This window comes from Mytilus galloprovincialis, chromosome 3, assembly GCF_965363235.1.
Source record: "Mytilus galloprovincialis chromosome 3, xbMytGall1.hap1.1, whole genome shotgun sequence".
Taxonomy (NCBI): domain Eukaryota; kingdom Metazoa; phylum Mollusca; class Bivalvia; order Mytilida; family Mytilidae; genus Mytilus; species Mytilus galloprovincialis.
Window position 1 is genome coordinate 68,220,374 of NC_134840.1, and position 17,375 is coordinate 68,237,748.

Here is a 17,375-nt window from a genome sequence, read left to right on the forward strand (position 1 = left end):
ATATACTGGTTACCAATGTAGATGACAAATTGGTGTCATTCATGACAATTGAACAGAATCCACATGACATATGCGACCATTCTTGGATGAAATTAACATTACTTTTAATAATATAACACTTTTTGACACCGTTTTTATCAATTTTCAATTTCCATTGTTTAAATTGTTCATTGTTCATGTGTTGTTTCCGTATATTTTATGTTTCATTGCTCATGTGTTGTTTCCGTATATTTTAGCCTCTCGTCTTGAGCCTACCCATTTGATCCGATAACACCCCATATAGCAATAAAATTATACTTTTATTGCCATTCATAACTCTTAACAGACCAATTAACAGACCGGGTTTTATACATCCGACCCATTAACAGACCAGGTTTTGAATAAAGATTGATTTATGTCACCAAAATACAGATTTTCGTGAAGATTTTTCATACAATGATTTCAGTATGGTTAACAAACATAATGCCTGTCTTTTTTCGATGTTCAAAATATTGCATGCACGTAAATTCAACTAACGTGTCATTTTGTGTACAGTTTGTGTGTGTAAAATGTGTATAAATTTATTGATGAGTAACCCGCCTTTTCATTTTATAGATCGTACATTGAAGCTAGAAAACTGATAATTACACCACTGAATTCAGTACATTGAATTGTTTTGTTAGACATGAATATTTTTTATGATAAAAATATATTTAAAAAGTTATACAATGAAACATGCTGAACTTTCAATGATTCTCTCGATAACACCTGATTAACAGACTTTAGCCAACCCGATTAACAGACCAACCGCCGATATAGCCGCATACTCAATATAGATTAACCGACCAAACTCTCGGTTAGCCGAGTGTCGGCCGTGTAATGTCTATTTGCATTAAAGCCAGAATGGTTGGTTTTTGGCAACGTATTTTAAATGGTAAAAAAGAGAAAATATATGTTGTATAGACTTGACGAAGGTAATGTGCATCACTCTAAATGGTTATCATGTATCACTGAAGAAATTTTACTTGAATGAGGTTCACTATTTTATATTATAATCATTGTTCAGTGGAATAACCAAACAGTGGAAAGAAATGTTATTCTGTCAAGACAAAGTTAAACAGTTTCTTCATGAAAAATTTGTTGAAAATTGGAAAGCACAAATATTTAACTCACCTAAGTGTATCAATTATAGAACTTTTTAGACTGAATTTGGTTTTGAGAAGTATCTCTCTCTCTTCTCCCACCTGATCTGATGTATAATATTATTACATTTAGATGTGGAAGTTACAAGTTTCCAATTGAGGCTGGTAGATTTTTTTCTATTGATAGGTCTGAAAAAATCTGATCTATGTGATAAGGAACAACTAGGTAATGAGTTTCATTACATATTTAACTGTAACTTTTTAGTGCTGAAAGATGATAAATTTATACCTGTTCATATCTATAGCAACAGTAACATTAATAATCACGATAAATATACACTTATAGGCTTGACAAAATTTTGCAAAATTGTTATGTCTGTATATAAAAGAGATGTTAATAGAATAGCAAAAATAAAGTAATCTCTCAAATAGAGACTGCTTTTGTTTTTGTGAAAAAAAACAGTAATAATCATCTCTCAAATAGGGATTGATAAAACTGTAATAATCATCTCTTAAATAGAGATTGATAAAACAGTTATAATCATCTCTCAAATAGATATTGATAAAACAGTAATAATCATCTCTCAAATAGAGATTGATAAAACAGTAATAATCATCTCTCAAATAGAGACTGATAAAACAGTAATAATCATCTCTCAAATAGAGATTGATAAAACAGTAATAATCATCTCTCAAATAGAGATTGATAAAACAGTAATAATCATCTCTCAAATAGAGATTGATAAAACAGTAATAATCATCTCTCAAATAGGGATTGATAAAACAGTAATAATCATCTCTCAAATAGAGATTGATAAAACAGTAATAATCATCTCTCAAATAGAGATTGATAAAACAGTAATAATCATCTCCCAAATAGAGATTGATAAAACAGTAATAATCATCTCTCAAATAGAGATTGATAAAACAGCAATAATCAACTCTCTAATAGAGATTGATAAAACAGTAATAATCATCTCTCAAATAGAGATTGATACTCTGAGGATTGATAATGCAAGTTATTCTCAAAAAGAACATATAATAATCTCTCAAATAGAGACTGCTATTAACAGAATAGCAAACACTGCTTTAATAAGTAAATTGTTCTCAAATAGAATAACAAAAAAAGATATTTAGTATCTGAAATAGAGTATTAAAAGCAATGAGAAAACGTTTTACATACAAAGAGACATAATAATCTAAAAGAGTATTTAACTGATTCAAAGAAGGAAAAAATATTTAAACACGAAATCAATAAAGAAAAGATAAAGAACATTAAACTAACTGCAGAGCTTATTACTAAAAAAGAGGAAACAATACCAAAAAAATAGAAAGAAGAAAAAAGATAAAAAACGAATGTATAAACAGGTGTCGTATCCCCATAAGAGAAATCAAATTTGAACTATTCTATATGTTACAAAGGAGGAAACATATAGGCTCGGGATACCTGATTAGGATAAGCCTAGGTCTACATGACCATAACCGAAACACCTTTTTTTTAGTATACACACATCAATTCTACTACAATCATGCAATTGTGAATTTCTAGAAAAATATGGAAATAAATGCAGAAGAATGTATTCCATAAGCGGAAATATTTATCATATATATACACTGAGTTTACCAGCTCTTAATTACTCTAAATGTATGCACATAGGAAATTGATATAAAAACGAAGGATTATGATATATATACTGGATTGGTCGTTGACCCGATTGATTTTAACAAATCATGTTTGTAATATTCAACCACCAGCTGCAATTACATCAACTTCATATGTATATGTTTGTTCATGCATTAATTATATTTGTTGTTAAATTGTTGGAAAATTATTTGACGGAATTTCGTCATGGAGTAAAGTGGTAGGGAAACTAATCTAACTTAGTAAAATAACAAAAATACCGAACTCAAAGGAAAATTCAAAATTCGGCCCCGTAACTTGCAAGTAGAAGGATAAGGGGAGTGACTCATGATTTGTAGTAGGATATGGATGTGGGAGTTGGATAACAGAAGTGGGAATCAAGGCCCCCATATACATCATCATTATGTATACATATAGTTATAGAATTATTTGCAGGCATTTAATAATCATAAGAAAGTATATAAGCTGTTTATCAGTGGCCCAACTTGATATATCTAGTTCAAAAAATCATCGCTTTTAAACTTATCTAGTCATGTCGTTTTATACCCTTCTAACCAAATATGGAAAGCGTAAACTGATAAATAGACATTTGAGGGTTTTTTTTATGTTTCAATAGCACTGCTTACTTAAAGCCGGCGTGCATTTTGAGTTTAGACGAATATAGACTGACGTTCGCGTTATAGCTTTTCAAAAGTTTTGGTTCTTATACATCCTTGGATTTCAAATATTCGGCTTTAAGCGTTCGAATTCCCGGTGAAGGTAGATCATGATTCAGAAAAGTCAATGACTTCGGACGCATAAAATTTACAAAGTTTTCAATGTTTTCATATCCAAGTTCTATAACCGTCGATACTATCAGTCCCCGATGTATCATGAATCTATCATTAGCTCAGTAGTCAGTTATTCGACACTGACATGATTTATAACAATCCCTTCTGAAATTGTCTTTTTACTTTTTAGTCATAAAGCTCTTCAACTGTTTCGATTCATATACATCCCTGGCTTTCAAATATTCGGATTTGAACATTCGAATTCCTGATGCAGGTAAACCCAGAAAACCCTTCAAACCTATATATATGCATTTTATAAAGCTTTGGTTTTTTGTTGTTGTTTTTTTTTTTTTACAGCAGTGGGTCGATACCGCTCAGTCCCCGAGGTTTCAGTTGCTCAGTAGTCTGCCACAGGATTGACATGATTAAGAACAAACTTTTCCGTTAAATTGTCTGTATATAAAGTATTACGGAACTAAGGTTTAAACTCCCAAGGCAAAGACTCTTTACAGGAGTTCAGCAGGTCACATGTTTTCATCCGTTTGGTTATGTCATGCTTTAGATTTATGTGGCATATACACAAAAACTCTTACTGATTCGGGAGGTTTCATTCGGGAAAGATCTCCACTTGTCTGACAAATAATATTGCATATTACTTAATATTCGCGTCCTACCAAAAATCACCCTTCTGTCTAGACGAATAGAGAATGACGTTCATGTTCATGATGTATATGGCAAAATGTATGTGTTGGTGGAAAACCATGACGATATGCAAGTTCTTAGCGACTAACCTTTGTTTGCTTTGATAGGAGTAAATGACAAAGACATGAAATAAGATAATCCTCGAAACATTAATTTTGTTTCCAACCGTGAAAGTCTATACCAAAAAGATAGTTTATGGTTATTGCATAAAAATCTTTGAATCTTATGGGAGTTTATTGCAGTGCAAAATTCAACAAAATTCCTTCATGCCCGCGTCACACTGTCCCGATTTTTACGCCGATGGCAACACGATTATGGAAATTTTCAAAATCGGGACTGATCGTATCCAGATCGGGCTATTCGTAGTGCCATCTTTACCCATCGTAGAACCATCGGCCACTTTTTCTTGACTTCGGGGACAACTTCGGGAAGGGTTCTAAATTTTTTAACATGTTAAAAAATCCCCGAAGGTGCGTCCGATGTTGAGGGTTCGTATTGAGTTCGTATCACCATCCTCACCATCGTAATGTCACCGGAAATGCATCTTTGAACATCGTATTGCATTCGTGTTTCCATCGTTTCCATCGGGCAGTTTTGACATTACGATGTCTACACGAATGAATCACGAAGCTACCCGAAGGTCTAACGATGGCAACACGACATCGTGAAGACCGCGTAATCTCGTCGTGTTGCCATCGAATAAAAGTACGAAGGCGACAAGATGGAACTACGACGGCAATAAATCCAGCTAAATGTAAGTTAATTTTCGCGATAAAATACATTTAAAGTGCCATGCGCGATATGCACTGGTCAGTCTAATACGACAGTTAAGGAAGACGTTCACAAAACATGGAGCTCATATCATATGATTCTATGAGAACAAGAAAGGCGACAGCGTTGTTTCTATTAATTCAAATGGAACAAGAAGAGCAGCTATTACAGGCTCAGGATTTACTTTTACAAGTAAAATATTATTTTTTGTCAATTTTTCATATCAAGTAACATAATGAATCATAACCGCGCCTCGTACACCAACACTGCAGGTACACGTATATAGGGAAACCAACTTTTTCTTCATTATTCTGGTTTTTTATGTATCGTCTTAGTTGTTGTCACACGAATGTTTACTCCATAACCATTTTGTTTTCTATATGTCATATTTTGACGCATTTGTTGCTTTCCCCACATCCTTCCTTTTGTCTATATTATTATGATATTCTCCTGGAAAGAGCTCTTTTTGAATAAAAGGGATCAACGAACCCATTACTTTACCTTTAAGATAGATCAGTAAACATGGGCATAATTATGGGTAATTATTCAGACTAGTGCACACATTTTACAGTTCAAACAAGGCAATGCCGAGCGTGGCATCCCCTCGTATGTAACATATTGGGGACAAATATGGACACTTTATTTGTATATGACACATGCAGAAAATGGTAAATTGAATATGCATATTTGATACATAAACTATTTTTTTTAGAAATTAACCAAAACATTCAGTAACTGGAAGTACCTTTAATATTGTCTTTAGAACCAGCAGGTAAAAAATGAGCAACCGATTTCCTGTGTATTATGCTATTTCAAGGAGAAAAATCTGGGGTTGATATTCCCTAAATATTCAATATTGTGTTGTTCAAGGAGAAAAAAACAAGTCCATCTGCATGACCTTGACCTTTGGCCTTGAACGAAAAAAATGTCAGATCATTACAAGGAGGAACAATATACCAAATGTGGTTAAAATCTTTTTTGAAGCATATTGGTTTTAGAGTGTACACAAGGGTGATATTGCCTTGTATTACAAGTGCCACTGTGACCTTGACCTTTGAACTTTAAAGTCAATAGCGCTTAATATATTCTTAACGAGTAACACCATACCAAGTTTTGAGCATTTTGGTTCTAGAGTGTCCATAACAGTTTTATCTACACGCAACTTACATGTAGTAGGCGAGGGGATAATAAACTAAGTTTTATAAGAATTTGACAAACAGATCGATTTCCCGCTATACATGGCAGACTTGTACAGAAACGATATGTTTTCGAAATTCTGTTCGTATCATAAAAAAGTTCAAAATAGGTAGAACGCATTTTTAGATCGTTTGTACATTGTACACTTGTATTATGTACATACATGTACTTACAATTTAAAAAGCGTGATGCCTTCGGTATATAATTTAAATGCATGGTAAGCTGTACACGACGTCTTTTAGACATCGTATGGCCATCGCGCCATCGTGTAGCCTTCGTAATCCATCGTGTAGGCTTCGGCGGAGATATGAAGCTTAAATACCCGTCTTCGGTTAACCTTCGTATGTCCATCTTTTGCTATCGTATATAATTTCGGCACCATCGTATAGACTTCGTTATTCATCGTACTTGCTTCGGTCACTTTTTGGTATTTTAACGAGATCGGGACCAACTTCGTACGAACTTACAATTTTCGCATTCGGGTATCCGTCGTATATAAAAATCGGGACAGTGTGACGCGGGCATCACTAAAACATGTCCGCAATGAATGCTGACAGAACCGTCGGCGTCGGGTATGTTTTGCCCGGTATGTTTTCCCGTGAAAGACAACTTTCAAGCGTAAAAAAAGAGAATTTGAAATATTGTTCAAGTTAGTCAGATAACTGCGAAGATGGACGACAAAATATTTAGAAATCCAAAACTTTGAGAAAAAAAATGACAAAATTAGCTCTGAAACGTAATTACTGTAATAAATTCATTATTTACTCGCAAGACATTCAGTCCATCTACATGCGACCTATTATCTCCCAGCCCTCCGCCACCCCCTGCTAATCAAGCTGTGTTTAGAAGAATAAAATCGCCTGATGAAGAGCAAAATTCAATAAAATTATTTCAGATAAACACGTAACTGCTTACTAGGATTTCAAAAGGTAGACCGATATTACTGGCACTATTATGTTTATGATTTTTTTACATCGAATTAACCGATTGGTTTCTTTTCGTTTATTAGACATGTTAGACAGTAGAGTGAAACCGAAAAAGTTTAAAAGCAACAGTTACACAACTTCAGTGTAAAGGATGTAAAACAAAAATAACAAAATTGCACGTTTAATCTTCACATACCGTTTTCATGTATGTCAGGAGAGTAAACAGAACTTGATAAATTGAAAATACTTTTTGAACTAGATAACTAATACTTTTTGAACTGGATATCTAGATTACATATCAAGTTGGGCCATAAACAGCTTGTACTTGCTTATGCTAATCAAATTTTTATAACTCTTACATATTTGTGATACTGCATACTGAATTAATCTTTACTAATAATAGGGTGTATAAATTTTACAACTTGGAGGCAGTGTCCGATATTCATTGTGTTCTTTATAATAGACGCCTGAATTAAGTTTATGGTTGACTAACTCGACTTTAAAACCGCCGTATTTATACTTTTAAGTGAATTTTGAAGCACGCTAGAAAAATATTTAATATATAGATTATAATGGCTCGAAAAGACAACCGTCGGAATATATGTATGGTTTTATGTTTTGTGACAGTAGTCATTATTGCATTACTTGCTGTAGTTATATACCTTGCCGCCAGGGGGACTAACTGTCCAGGTAAGTAAAGCTTGTGTTATTATTTACAAATCTTTTTATAGATACATATTCTTAGATAACAAGGTCACTTCTATTCTACAGTAAGACAAGACAGATGTTATGCATTCCGTTAGAATTCATGCAAACTTATAATTCTGAGAAAACAATTGAACACGAAGCTTAATTGCTCCATTTGATATCTATACTTGTTTAGATCAATCACTCATCTGAATCCAAATTTAAAGTAATGATAGTAATTTCACAGTCTCGTGAAAGGTCACTGCTTAACAAAAGTACAAATTCTCTATTTATCATTTAAAAAAAATCTTCAAGTTTTGTGTACTATAATTTGCTAATAGTACGAGGTCGTCATAATTGTTATTCAGTGTATGATTTCATACTGCAAACATATAGTAAATAAAACAAGTGTTGTATGTGTATATACAGTGAGTGACACCTTGTATTGGCTTTTTACAGAAAGTGAAATGTCTTCGATCTTAAAAGAAGAATATGGAGAGTATAAAGGAGAACAGGTTTTCCAGTAAGTTACTTTATTTCATAAAATTTAGGTCAACCACTGTAGCGTAGTTTGACTCTTGAATTGGTGCTTATAAGACAAATAATTTGCAGCTGCTAGTCTCATGTGTCAGTCAAAGAAAAGGGGCGGTATATCAGTTAACTTATACATAAAGGCTTTAACTTCTACATGTTCTAATGATTAGAACCCTAAGGTGACTGGGGAATAGAAATATGGGCATTTTGGGTCTTCTTTCGACTGGAAACCCTAGAGTAAAATCAGTGTCAAACGGTGAGTCGCAAGTTTGATTGTAAGGGATGTATAAGTACACGGCCACGTCAGTCAGAATGGGGAGCGGCTGAATCCGAATACTGGTGTTAAGAAATCACTGCAGTCTCTCGGAAAGTTAAAAACCGTCCACCTTGCAACAATTCTCCTGTTGGAATGATTGATTTTCTGTCCCTATCCAATTGATCCTAGTTTCCAGTGTCAGTCCAAAAAGTCATAAAGCAACCATTTATAAATAATCATGGACAATTATGGTATGCTATGATCTAGTGGGGGGGGGGGACAATCACCGTGTTAATTCGGATTGATTGATTGTTGTTTGCTTAAACATGTATCGTCCAGTAGCAAACGTGTTATCCATATTTGATACGAAAACAAAGCAACGATGAATCGAATAAGAAGGTCATGTAATGCTAGTCAACGGGAATGAATTTCAAATGATATATAGTACGAATTAGGGAGCTACCATTTGATTTTTATGGGGGGGCTAGGATGAAATTTGAAAAAAATAGGCAGGACAGGAGTTTTGAGTTAAAAAAAAAAAGGCAGGATGAGACACTTTGCAAAAAAAAAAGGCAGGATGACAATTTAGGTAAAAAAAGTCAGGATAAACTAATAAAAAAAAGGCAGGACCGAATAGAGTGAAAAATAAAAAGGCAGGACAGAGATTACAACTAAAAAAAAAGCAGGACAAAATTTTTCATCCTAGCCCCCCCCCCCCCCCCCCCCATAAAAATCAAATGGTAGCTCCCTTATGCGACGTCAAAGAGGAAGATTTGGAATGCATATTGATGAGCTGAATGTAAACGGACAAAAATACAATACAGAAGGGGGAATATTGGAGGGCTTTAGAGAACACTTTGCAAATATTGCTAAACAAAGTGATAACAGTCAATTCGACCAAGCATATATTGAGCAGGTAGACAATGAATATGCTACTATCATAGATATATGCAAACATGACTTCAGGCATATTCCAGTAGAGAAGCAAGAGATCATGAATGCCATTAAAAGTCTTAATCGAAACAAATCCCCAGATACCTATGGAGTCACTGCTGAAAATTTAATTCATGGTGGAGAAATAATTGCCTCATATTTACAAACTCTACTAAACAGTTCTTTTGAATTCTGCTTTACACCCGATGTTATCAAATTTGGAATATTAACACCAGTCTTCAAAAATAAAGGCAACAAGAATGACGCAAAAAACTATAGAGGCATCACAATAACTCCAACTCTATCAAAGATCATAGAAACAGTACTTAAATTTCGCATCAATCCCAAAATTATATGTATACAAAATCCACTCCAGCGAGGCTTTACCAAGAATGCATCTCCTTTATATTGCTCATTAATTATGGAGGAATTTCAACGAGAGAACAAAGATCTGAAAAAAAGAAACAATATTTGTTATGCTAGATGCTAAGTCGGCCTTTGACGTAGTAAAACATTCGAGCCTTATAAGTAAATTATTACACATGGGACTCACACCGCAAGAAATACTCTTGGGGCTGGGATGAAATTTGAAAAAAATAGGCAGGACAGGAGTTTTGAGTAAAAAAAAAGGCAGGATGAGACACTTGCAAAAAAAAAAGTCAGGATTACAATTTATGTAAAAAAAAGTCAGGATAAACTAAAAAAAAAAAAGCAGGACCAAATAGAGTGAAAAATAAAAAGGCAGGACAGAGATTACAACTAAAAAAAAATGCAGGACAAAATTTTTCATCCTAGCCCCCCCATAAAAATCAAATGGTAGCTCCCTTAGGAAGGAATTATTACAGTGTGAACTAAAAACTATACATTTTTATTAAATAACTGGGTCATCTAAAATATCATGCACATGTAGCAACGCCACAAGCTGAGCAAGAAAACTCAATCTTTAATAATGCATATCATCAGATACATATACATTAGTGGAAATTAGAATGGAAATTAGTATGGCGTTCATTATCACTGGACTAGTATATATTTGTTTAGGGGCCAGCTGAAGGACGCCTCCGGGTGCGGGAATTTCTCGCTACATTGAAGACCTGTTGGTGACCCTCTGCTGTTGTTTTTTATTTGGTCGGGTTGTTGTCTCTTTGACACATTCCCCATTTCCATTCTCAATTTTATGTAATGCAATTATATGTATCTGTCATCTGTAAGTGAAAACAAGGACATATAACTAACATATAATATACGTCCTTGGTGCAGATGATGTATGTTTTTTTTTCTGTTTTAGATATACACTACAAAACAAGAATAACGTAAAAGTACAGATCATTAACTTTGGAGGAATAATTACCAATATTTTTGTTCCCGACAAAAATGGAAAAATAGCAGACATAACTTTAGGATACGATAGTTTAGATAGTAAGTTTACTTTATCAGACTTTTTGCACTTTTTTATAAAGGCCGATGACATGCATTTCATGCTGAGTTGGTCAGTTAAAAATGAATATCTTGAGAAGCCATACATACAGATGTGTTGCATGTTATAAATGAAAATAACGTGAAAAATGATAGGTAAAGTAGGTCCTTTAGAGAAGTGTATATCTTCCATTGCGGTAGTCACTTGCTATTGCTATTCTTATCGCAACCATAATTATCTTCTCCAAATATTAACAAAGCTTATTACTTTGAAAATGGCGATATTTCAACAATATGTAGATACACTGTATATTATCATATACTTAGACTAAATAACATATGAGAGAGACTAAATAACATATGATTTTTACTGTATGATAATAGCATTAAATTAACGTAAATTCCATATTTTTCGAATTGGTGCTTAGCGGGCTGATATGAAACATCGAACAATGAATTGAACCATTAAGTTAATCTTGCTTTTGATTTTCGTGCTCACTTTGAAGTGCATGTCCTACGTAGAGAACTAAAATCGTTTAAATTTAAACTTATTATTCTGTTGTTTAGGGTACACACAATCTGGTCCATATTTTGGTGCTATCATTGGACGATATGCCAACAGAATAGCTAATGGTACATTTGAGCTGGATGGAAAGAACTACACGTTAGAAGTAAATAATGGTCCAAACGCTCTACATGGTGGAAAGTTTGGATTTGATAAGGTATGAACAATTGAAATAAAATGATAAATTGCATTAAAAATATATCTTTGGTCAAGTCGCCAAGTTTATATGAGACACTTGGCAACAACAATCAAAAAAATATATATAAAAAAACTAACAACATGACCGAAAAACAAAAAGTTAACACACAAAAAAGACAACAAAGCTATAGGCCAGTAAACTAAAATAACTTCAACGATAAACATGCAATTGATTTGGAATTATTATAAGGTTGTTTTACTTTTCATTTATATTATCGATGGCATTGAGCTTTTTTTTTTAAGATTTCAAGGGTTTGAATGTTATCACATCCATCCTATTTTTAACATGAATGGACATCTCTCTCTGATCTTCAAGGGAGTGATCTGATTTCATCTATAGATGAATGTATTAACAGATTGTTATGCCTACTTTATGGATATTGTGGTTTCTGGTCTGTGCGTCCGTTCGTCCGTTCGTCTCGCTTCATGTTGAAGTTTTTGGTCAAGGTAGTTTTTATAAAGTTGCAGTACAATCAACTTGAAACTTAGTACACATGTTCCCTAAGATATGATCTCTCTAATTTTAATGCCAAATTAGAGTTTTGACCCCAACCCCACAGTCCACTGACCATCGAGAATGATAGTGCGATTGGGGCATCCGTATACTATGGAAACATTCTTGTTTTTTTATGTATTGTACTATTCTATCTCCACGTTACCAACTTGTCATAGGAATGACGAAGAATAGAATCTAAAGCCAGTTTTTTATACAGCCGATTGCATAGAGTGTGTAGGCAAAAATAACATATTTGGTTAGCTTGCTTGCTAGCTGAACCGTGAAGTCATTATTTTGTTAAGTAAACTACCCTCCTATAAGAGCAGACTAGTCCGGCAGATAACCAGTCTATGTGTCTGTTGGACTAGGCTACTTTGAAAGATGGGTAGTATACCTGAACTAATAATGACTTCACGGTTCAGCTAACAAGCAAGCTAACCAAAGATATTCCCTTTGCCTACACACTCAATGAAATCGGCTGTAACTTCTATTTCAGAAATTGTTATTGCACTGTCTGGTTCCACTTTAAAATGAAATAAAAGAAAAACCTTGTAACTATGTAAATGTGTTTCAGAAAGTATGGGAGGCTTCAGAAGATGATGATATCTTAGCCTTGAAGTATGTCAGTGCTGAGATGGAGGAGGGTTATCCTGGAGAAGTGACAGTCGTTGTTACCTACATGCTGACGGAAGACAACGAACTTGTCATCCATTATACCGCTAACACCACAAAGAAAACTGTCATAAATCTTACTAATCACGCATACTTCAACTTGGCAGGTCAGGTAAGTGTTTGTAAAAGAGAAGCGAAAAATACCAAAGGGATAATCAATTATTGATTATTTAAATTGATTGATTTTATAGGGAATCATTGAAGCATGACTGTAGCCCCCCCCCCCTATATAGGTCAGTCAGCGGGCCCCTTAGGAAAAGTTCTGAATCCGCCACTGAAATACTTGAACACTTGGGAGTTATTTAGTGTGCTTAGTAAGCACATCATGCTTCACATGTGGCACCACCCTGTAAATAAAAGATTAAAGGCTTTCTAGCAAGGGAGAGTGATAATAAAAGTAATTGGTGACAAACCCATTAAACAGCAATTTGAATGTTATGTTTAGTTGATAATACATAAGCAAGCAAAAGCTGGTCACTTACCATGCTGCAAATAATATCTTTATATGATAATGACCAAGAGAGTGTGTTAAAAGATTGATACACACAGATATCAAACTTGCATTATAAGAGACATGATTGGCTTCAACAGCCTCAGGAATATAGAACAAGCAAACAGAAGGATAGTTAACAAGTTGTCCATTTTCTATTCCTGAATTGTGAATTTTAAATTCAAATTAACTGTTTTATTTAAGCTAGAGAACCACACATTCTAGTGAACTGAAGTTTGCCATCCTCCCCAAAATTGACCAGACCAATTTTCTGTTCAAAAGACGGTGTATGTTTTCATACTAATAATACGAAATGGTATATACTACATTGTATATAGCTATAGCTTAGAATTGATTTTTTTTACAGTTATGTGTAATAAGTAATTTTTATTTTTTTAATTTTTTTCAGGGAACTGGTGATATTTTGAAACATACTGTAGAACTGAATGCCGACAGATACCTTCCCGTAAACGATGTTTCTATTCCAACAGGTTCAGACATAAAATGATTTTACTTATCCCCTCCCCTATCCCTTTTATGTCCCAAAAGTGTGCATCTGTATATTGTAATGGAAGGAATTATAAAGTTACCTTTTCTCCCTTGAGAAGTATGTACATTGATTATTAAAGATGTCAGATTCTATAATATCTTTGATATTGACAGAATTAACTGTTGGTGACATGCAGTCCAATAGTTAATGCAAATCCAAAAACCTCCGAAACATCGGCGTAGTTTCATGATTTAACATTGGATGAGCAGTTACTGCTTATGTTTATTGTCGCCTACCAAACACCCTCCTTTTCTCTAATTATGATGGGCATTCAAACTGGTTCTGATCAGTTTCATAAATTTTGATAGAAACCACATTACTCAAAGTTGTATCTTCCAATTTCTCGCCATATCCATATGGAACTTCTCCTATTTTCATTAGAGAAAGAAGATCACTTTATAATGTTAACTTTAATATAATATTCATTAGAGAAAGAAGATCACTTTATAATGTTAACTTTAATATAATATTCATCCACTTTCCATATTTTTTTTTAAATTTTAAATGTATTATACAAACACTAATAAAGTAGTTTTGCAGAATCTATATATATTTATAAATGAGATGCTCGTCAGATAGACAAGTCTGACCAGGAACACTTGAAAATTTACTGTTCCCAGGTGTGACCAACAAATAAGATGTTGAACGATCATAGCTTTTATTTATCTTTTCAAAGGCGATCCTGAAACAGTAGAGGGAACTAAAATGGACCTCAGAACTCCCATAAAGTTAGAAACAGTGATTAATGATGTGCCAGGCAATGTAGGATATGATCATTGCTATTGTTTTAATGATGCTGGCTGGAAGAAACTCAGAGCAAGGTAAACTAGCATTTAACTATGATCATCAAGATATCTTACATCGTCGAATCAAGACCATTGAAAAGGAGTGTGTTAGCTTTTTCATATTGGAATACGATTTGTATTCGTAATTCCTTTGCTACTTGCATCAACCATACATATATGTTTGCTTCTTCATATAGGGACAAGACTCCTTGACCTCTAAATCCACTATTGTGTTTATGATTACAGGTCAAACTTTTATTGGTACACAAAAAAACCCAGTCGACCTTTAGCTTTCTGGATTTGAAATTTAGTGAAATTTTGAACTGTAAATAAGAAGAGAATAACGTCTTCTGATGAAAATTGAGAAAAACCCAGTCGACCTTTAGCTTTCTGGATTTGAAATTTAGTGAAATTTTGAACTGTAAATAAGAAGAGAATAACGTCTTCTGATGAAAATTGAGAAGCAAAGCGATACCATAGACAATATTAGTTGATTGGAATGAAATATCTGTCCATAAGTGTTAACAAAGATGTTTCAATGTTAGTAGCATCATTAAATTCAAACAACATATTTTTTGTCTGTAAGATGTTTCCGCCTTATAGCATCATTAAATTCAAATAACATATTTTTGTCTTTAGATGACTCGAGTTATGAAGCAACTTCAAAATTCTTTGTAAGATGAGTAATCTTTCATATGCATTCCAAAGGATTATGTGGGTTGCAGGGCCAAATCAGGACACTTGTTTTTTTAAGAATTAAAATATATCAAAATGATGCCACCAAACACGTATCACTGAAGGGTAATGACTTTTTTGCAGAGTTTATGAGGAGGTTAGTGGTAGGAAATTAGAAGTATACAGTACTGAGCCCGGTATGCAGTTCTACACTGGGTTTTATTTAGATGAACCCGGTAAAGGAGGTGGACATTATCATAAATATAACGGGTTTGCATTAGAAGCACAACATTATCCAGATAGTCCAAATAATGTAAGTACGAGCCTAGAAGTGTTATATTGACTATAATTATACTTATATGGTATGAGTCTCTCATTACAAGGCAAATGTCGTGACCTTAAGATGCTCACTTAAGGTCACCTAATTCTGTCCACCACGTGGTCTCTGGTGTCTTCGCATTATGCAAAAAAAGTTCAATTAATGACAACAGAGCACTGCACTGTTTCTGTCAGTTATAATTTGTCAAATTAATTATCTATAATTTATTGAAACGTATCCACGAATCGTAATTACAATCCCTTCCTATTCACTTCGATTTGGAAATCACTGATTGAAATCTTCATCGAATTTGTACTTATCATAGACATATGTATATTTTATAATTTCCCATCGTGGTGCCCTAAACAGTGCAGTACAATCATACATAACCAGATAAACAGATTGATAAATAAAATAGAAAAGTGATTTTTATAATTGAATATTTAACAGAAAGGAGCAGAGAAAAAAAACTTACTACCCGAGCAACAAGACAGGTGTATAATGTTCTGCGTATAACCCACCAGTCTAGAGCACCTGCACGAAATCACCCTGGGGTTTTTGTTTGGGTTGGCATTGCTCAGTGTTTATTTTTCTATGTAGTGTTAAGTAGACAGATGTGTATCTTTACATTTTTTTGTGGTCTCTCTTATTAGTTTTGATTTTCATTTTATTATCGCCAGCCATTTATTAACATTGTGATCAAAATTCATTTTTTTTTTCTTACAGAAAAATTTCCCATCAACAGTGCTATCACCAGGAGAAACCTATTTACAGACAACATCATATAAGTTTGGATTAGTATGAGGAGTATAGATGAAATAATAACAGAAAATGACACAAATGTTTTGAGCATTACGACTCAGTAGCTGTCAGACCCAGAAATGATAGCTTAAACATGTTATTGAATGCTTTAAAAAAAGATGGAGATTTACTATGCAGTCTATTTGTTGGGTTATATGACTTTACTTATACTAAAAGTGTGGGTTTTAATGAAAATGTGTAACAATTTGTATGAATAAAATTCTTTTGATATTTCTTTTAAATATTAAGCTTTGTGGGATCCGATAAAATGATGATGTAAACGACACTGTCAAGTAAAAAAAACAACACTTTTTTTACAATTTTATTGACCTTCCGACATGAAGTTCACATTTCTACCTTGTCACGTTTATACATAATCATTTATCATATTTATCCTAAAATGAACCATTGAAAAAATACACGAAGGCCAAAGTATCATCCTTTGTCTGTTTCGGTGTCTTCTTTGTCTTTCGATAAAGCATCTTGATAAATAAGAGCTACTATTTCTTCTAAGTTCTGTTGTTTTCCAGTATGCGCTTTATTTACCACTGCACCATCTAAACATGGATCTTGTGAAGATGAATGTTGAGTATTTCTTTCCAATAACTGATGCATTTGGCCTTCTTTCGTTTTTTCGAGAGCTGAAAGCATTTCTTTGGCAGTTGGCTCCTTTGTCTGATGTCCTTTAACTTTGTTAAGTCGTCTCTCTAGAGAACAAAAACAAGAAAATGAGGAAACAGGTTCATTGCGTATGTTATGGCTAAATGAGCATGAATAAATAAATCGATAAAAAAAAGTGCTGACCAGTATAAAAGAATGCAAATGACCATGGATGAGGGTCTACATGAGGTTTACAGAATAGAGAAATA

At 33.7% G+C, this 17,375-nt stretch overlaps 1 protein-coding gene across 1 annotated transcript; it reads left to right on the forward strand.

Moving 5' to 3' along the window:
- The first annotated feature begins 7,604 nt into the window (after positions 1-7,604).
- Positions 7,605-16,737, forward strand: LOC143068725 (galactose mutarotase-like). The gene is made up of 9 exons (XM_076242989.1): positions 7,605-7,819; positions 8,276-8,339; positions 10,828-10,958; positions 11,523-11,677; positions 12,789-12,998; positions 13,786-13,867; positions 14,603-14,747; positions 15,531-15,699; positions 16,432-16,737. Exons 1-9 carry the CDS (start codon positions 7,702-7,704, stop codon positions 16,507-16,509), a joined length of 1,152 nt encoding a protein of 383 aa, XP_076099104.1. The 5' UTR covers positions 7,605-7,701; the 3' UTR covers positions 16,510-16,737.
- Positions 16,738-17,375: the final 638 nt, after the last annotated feature.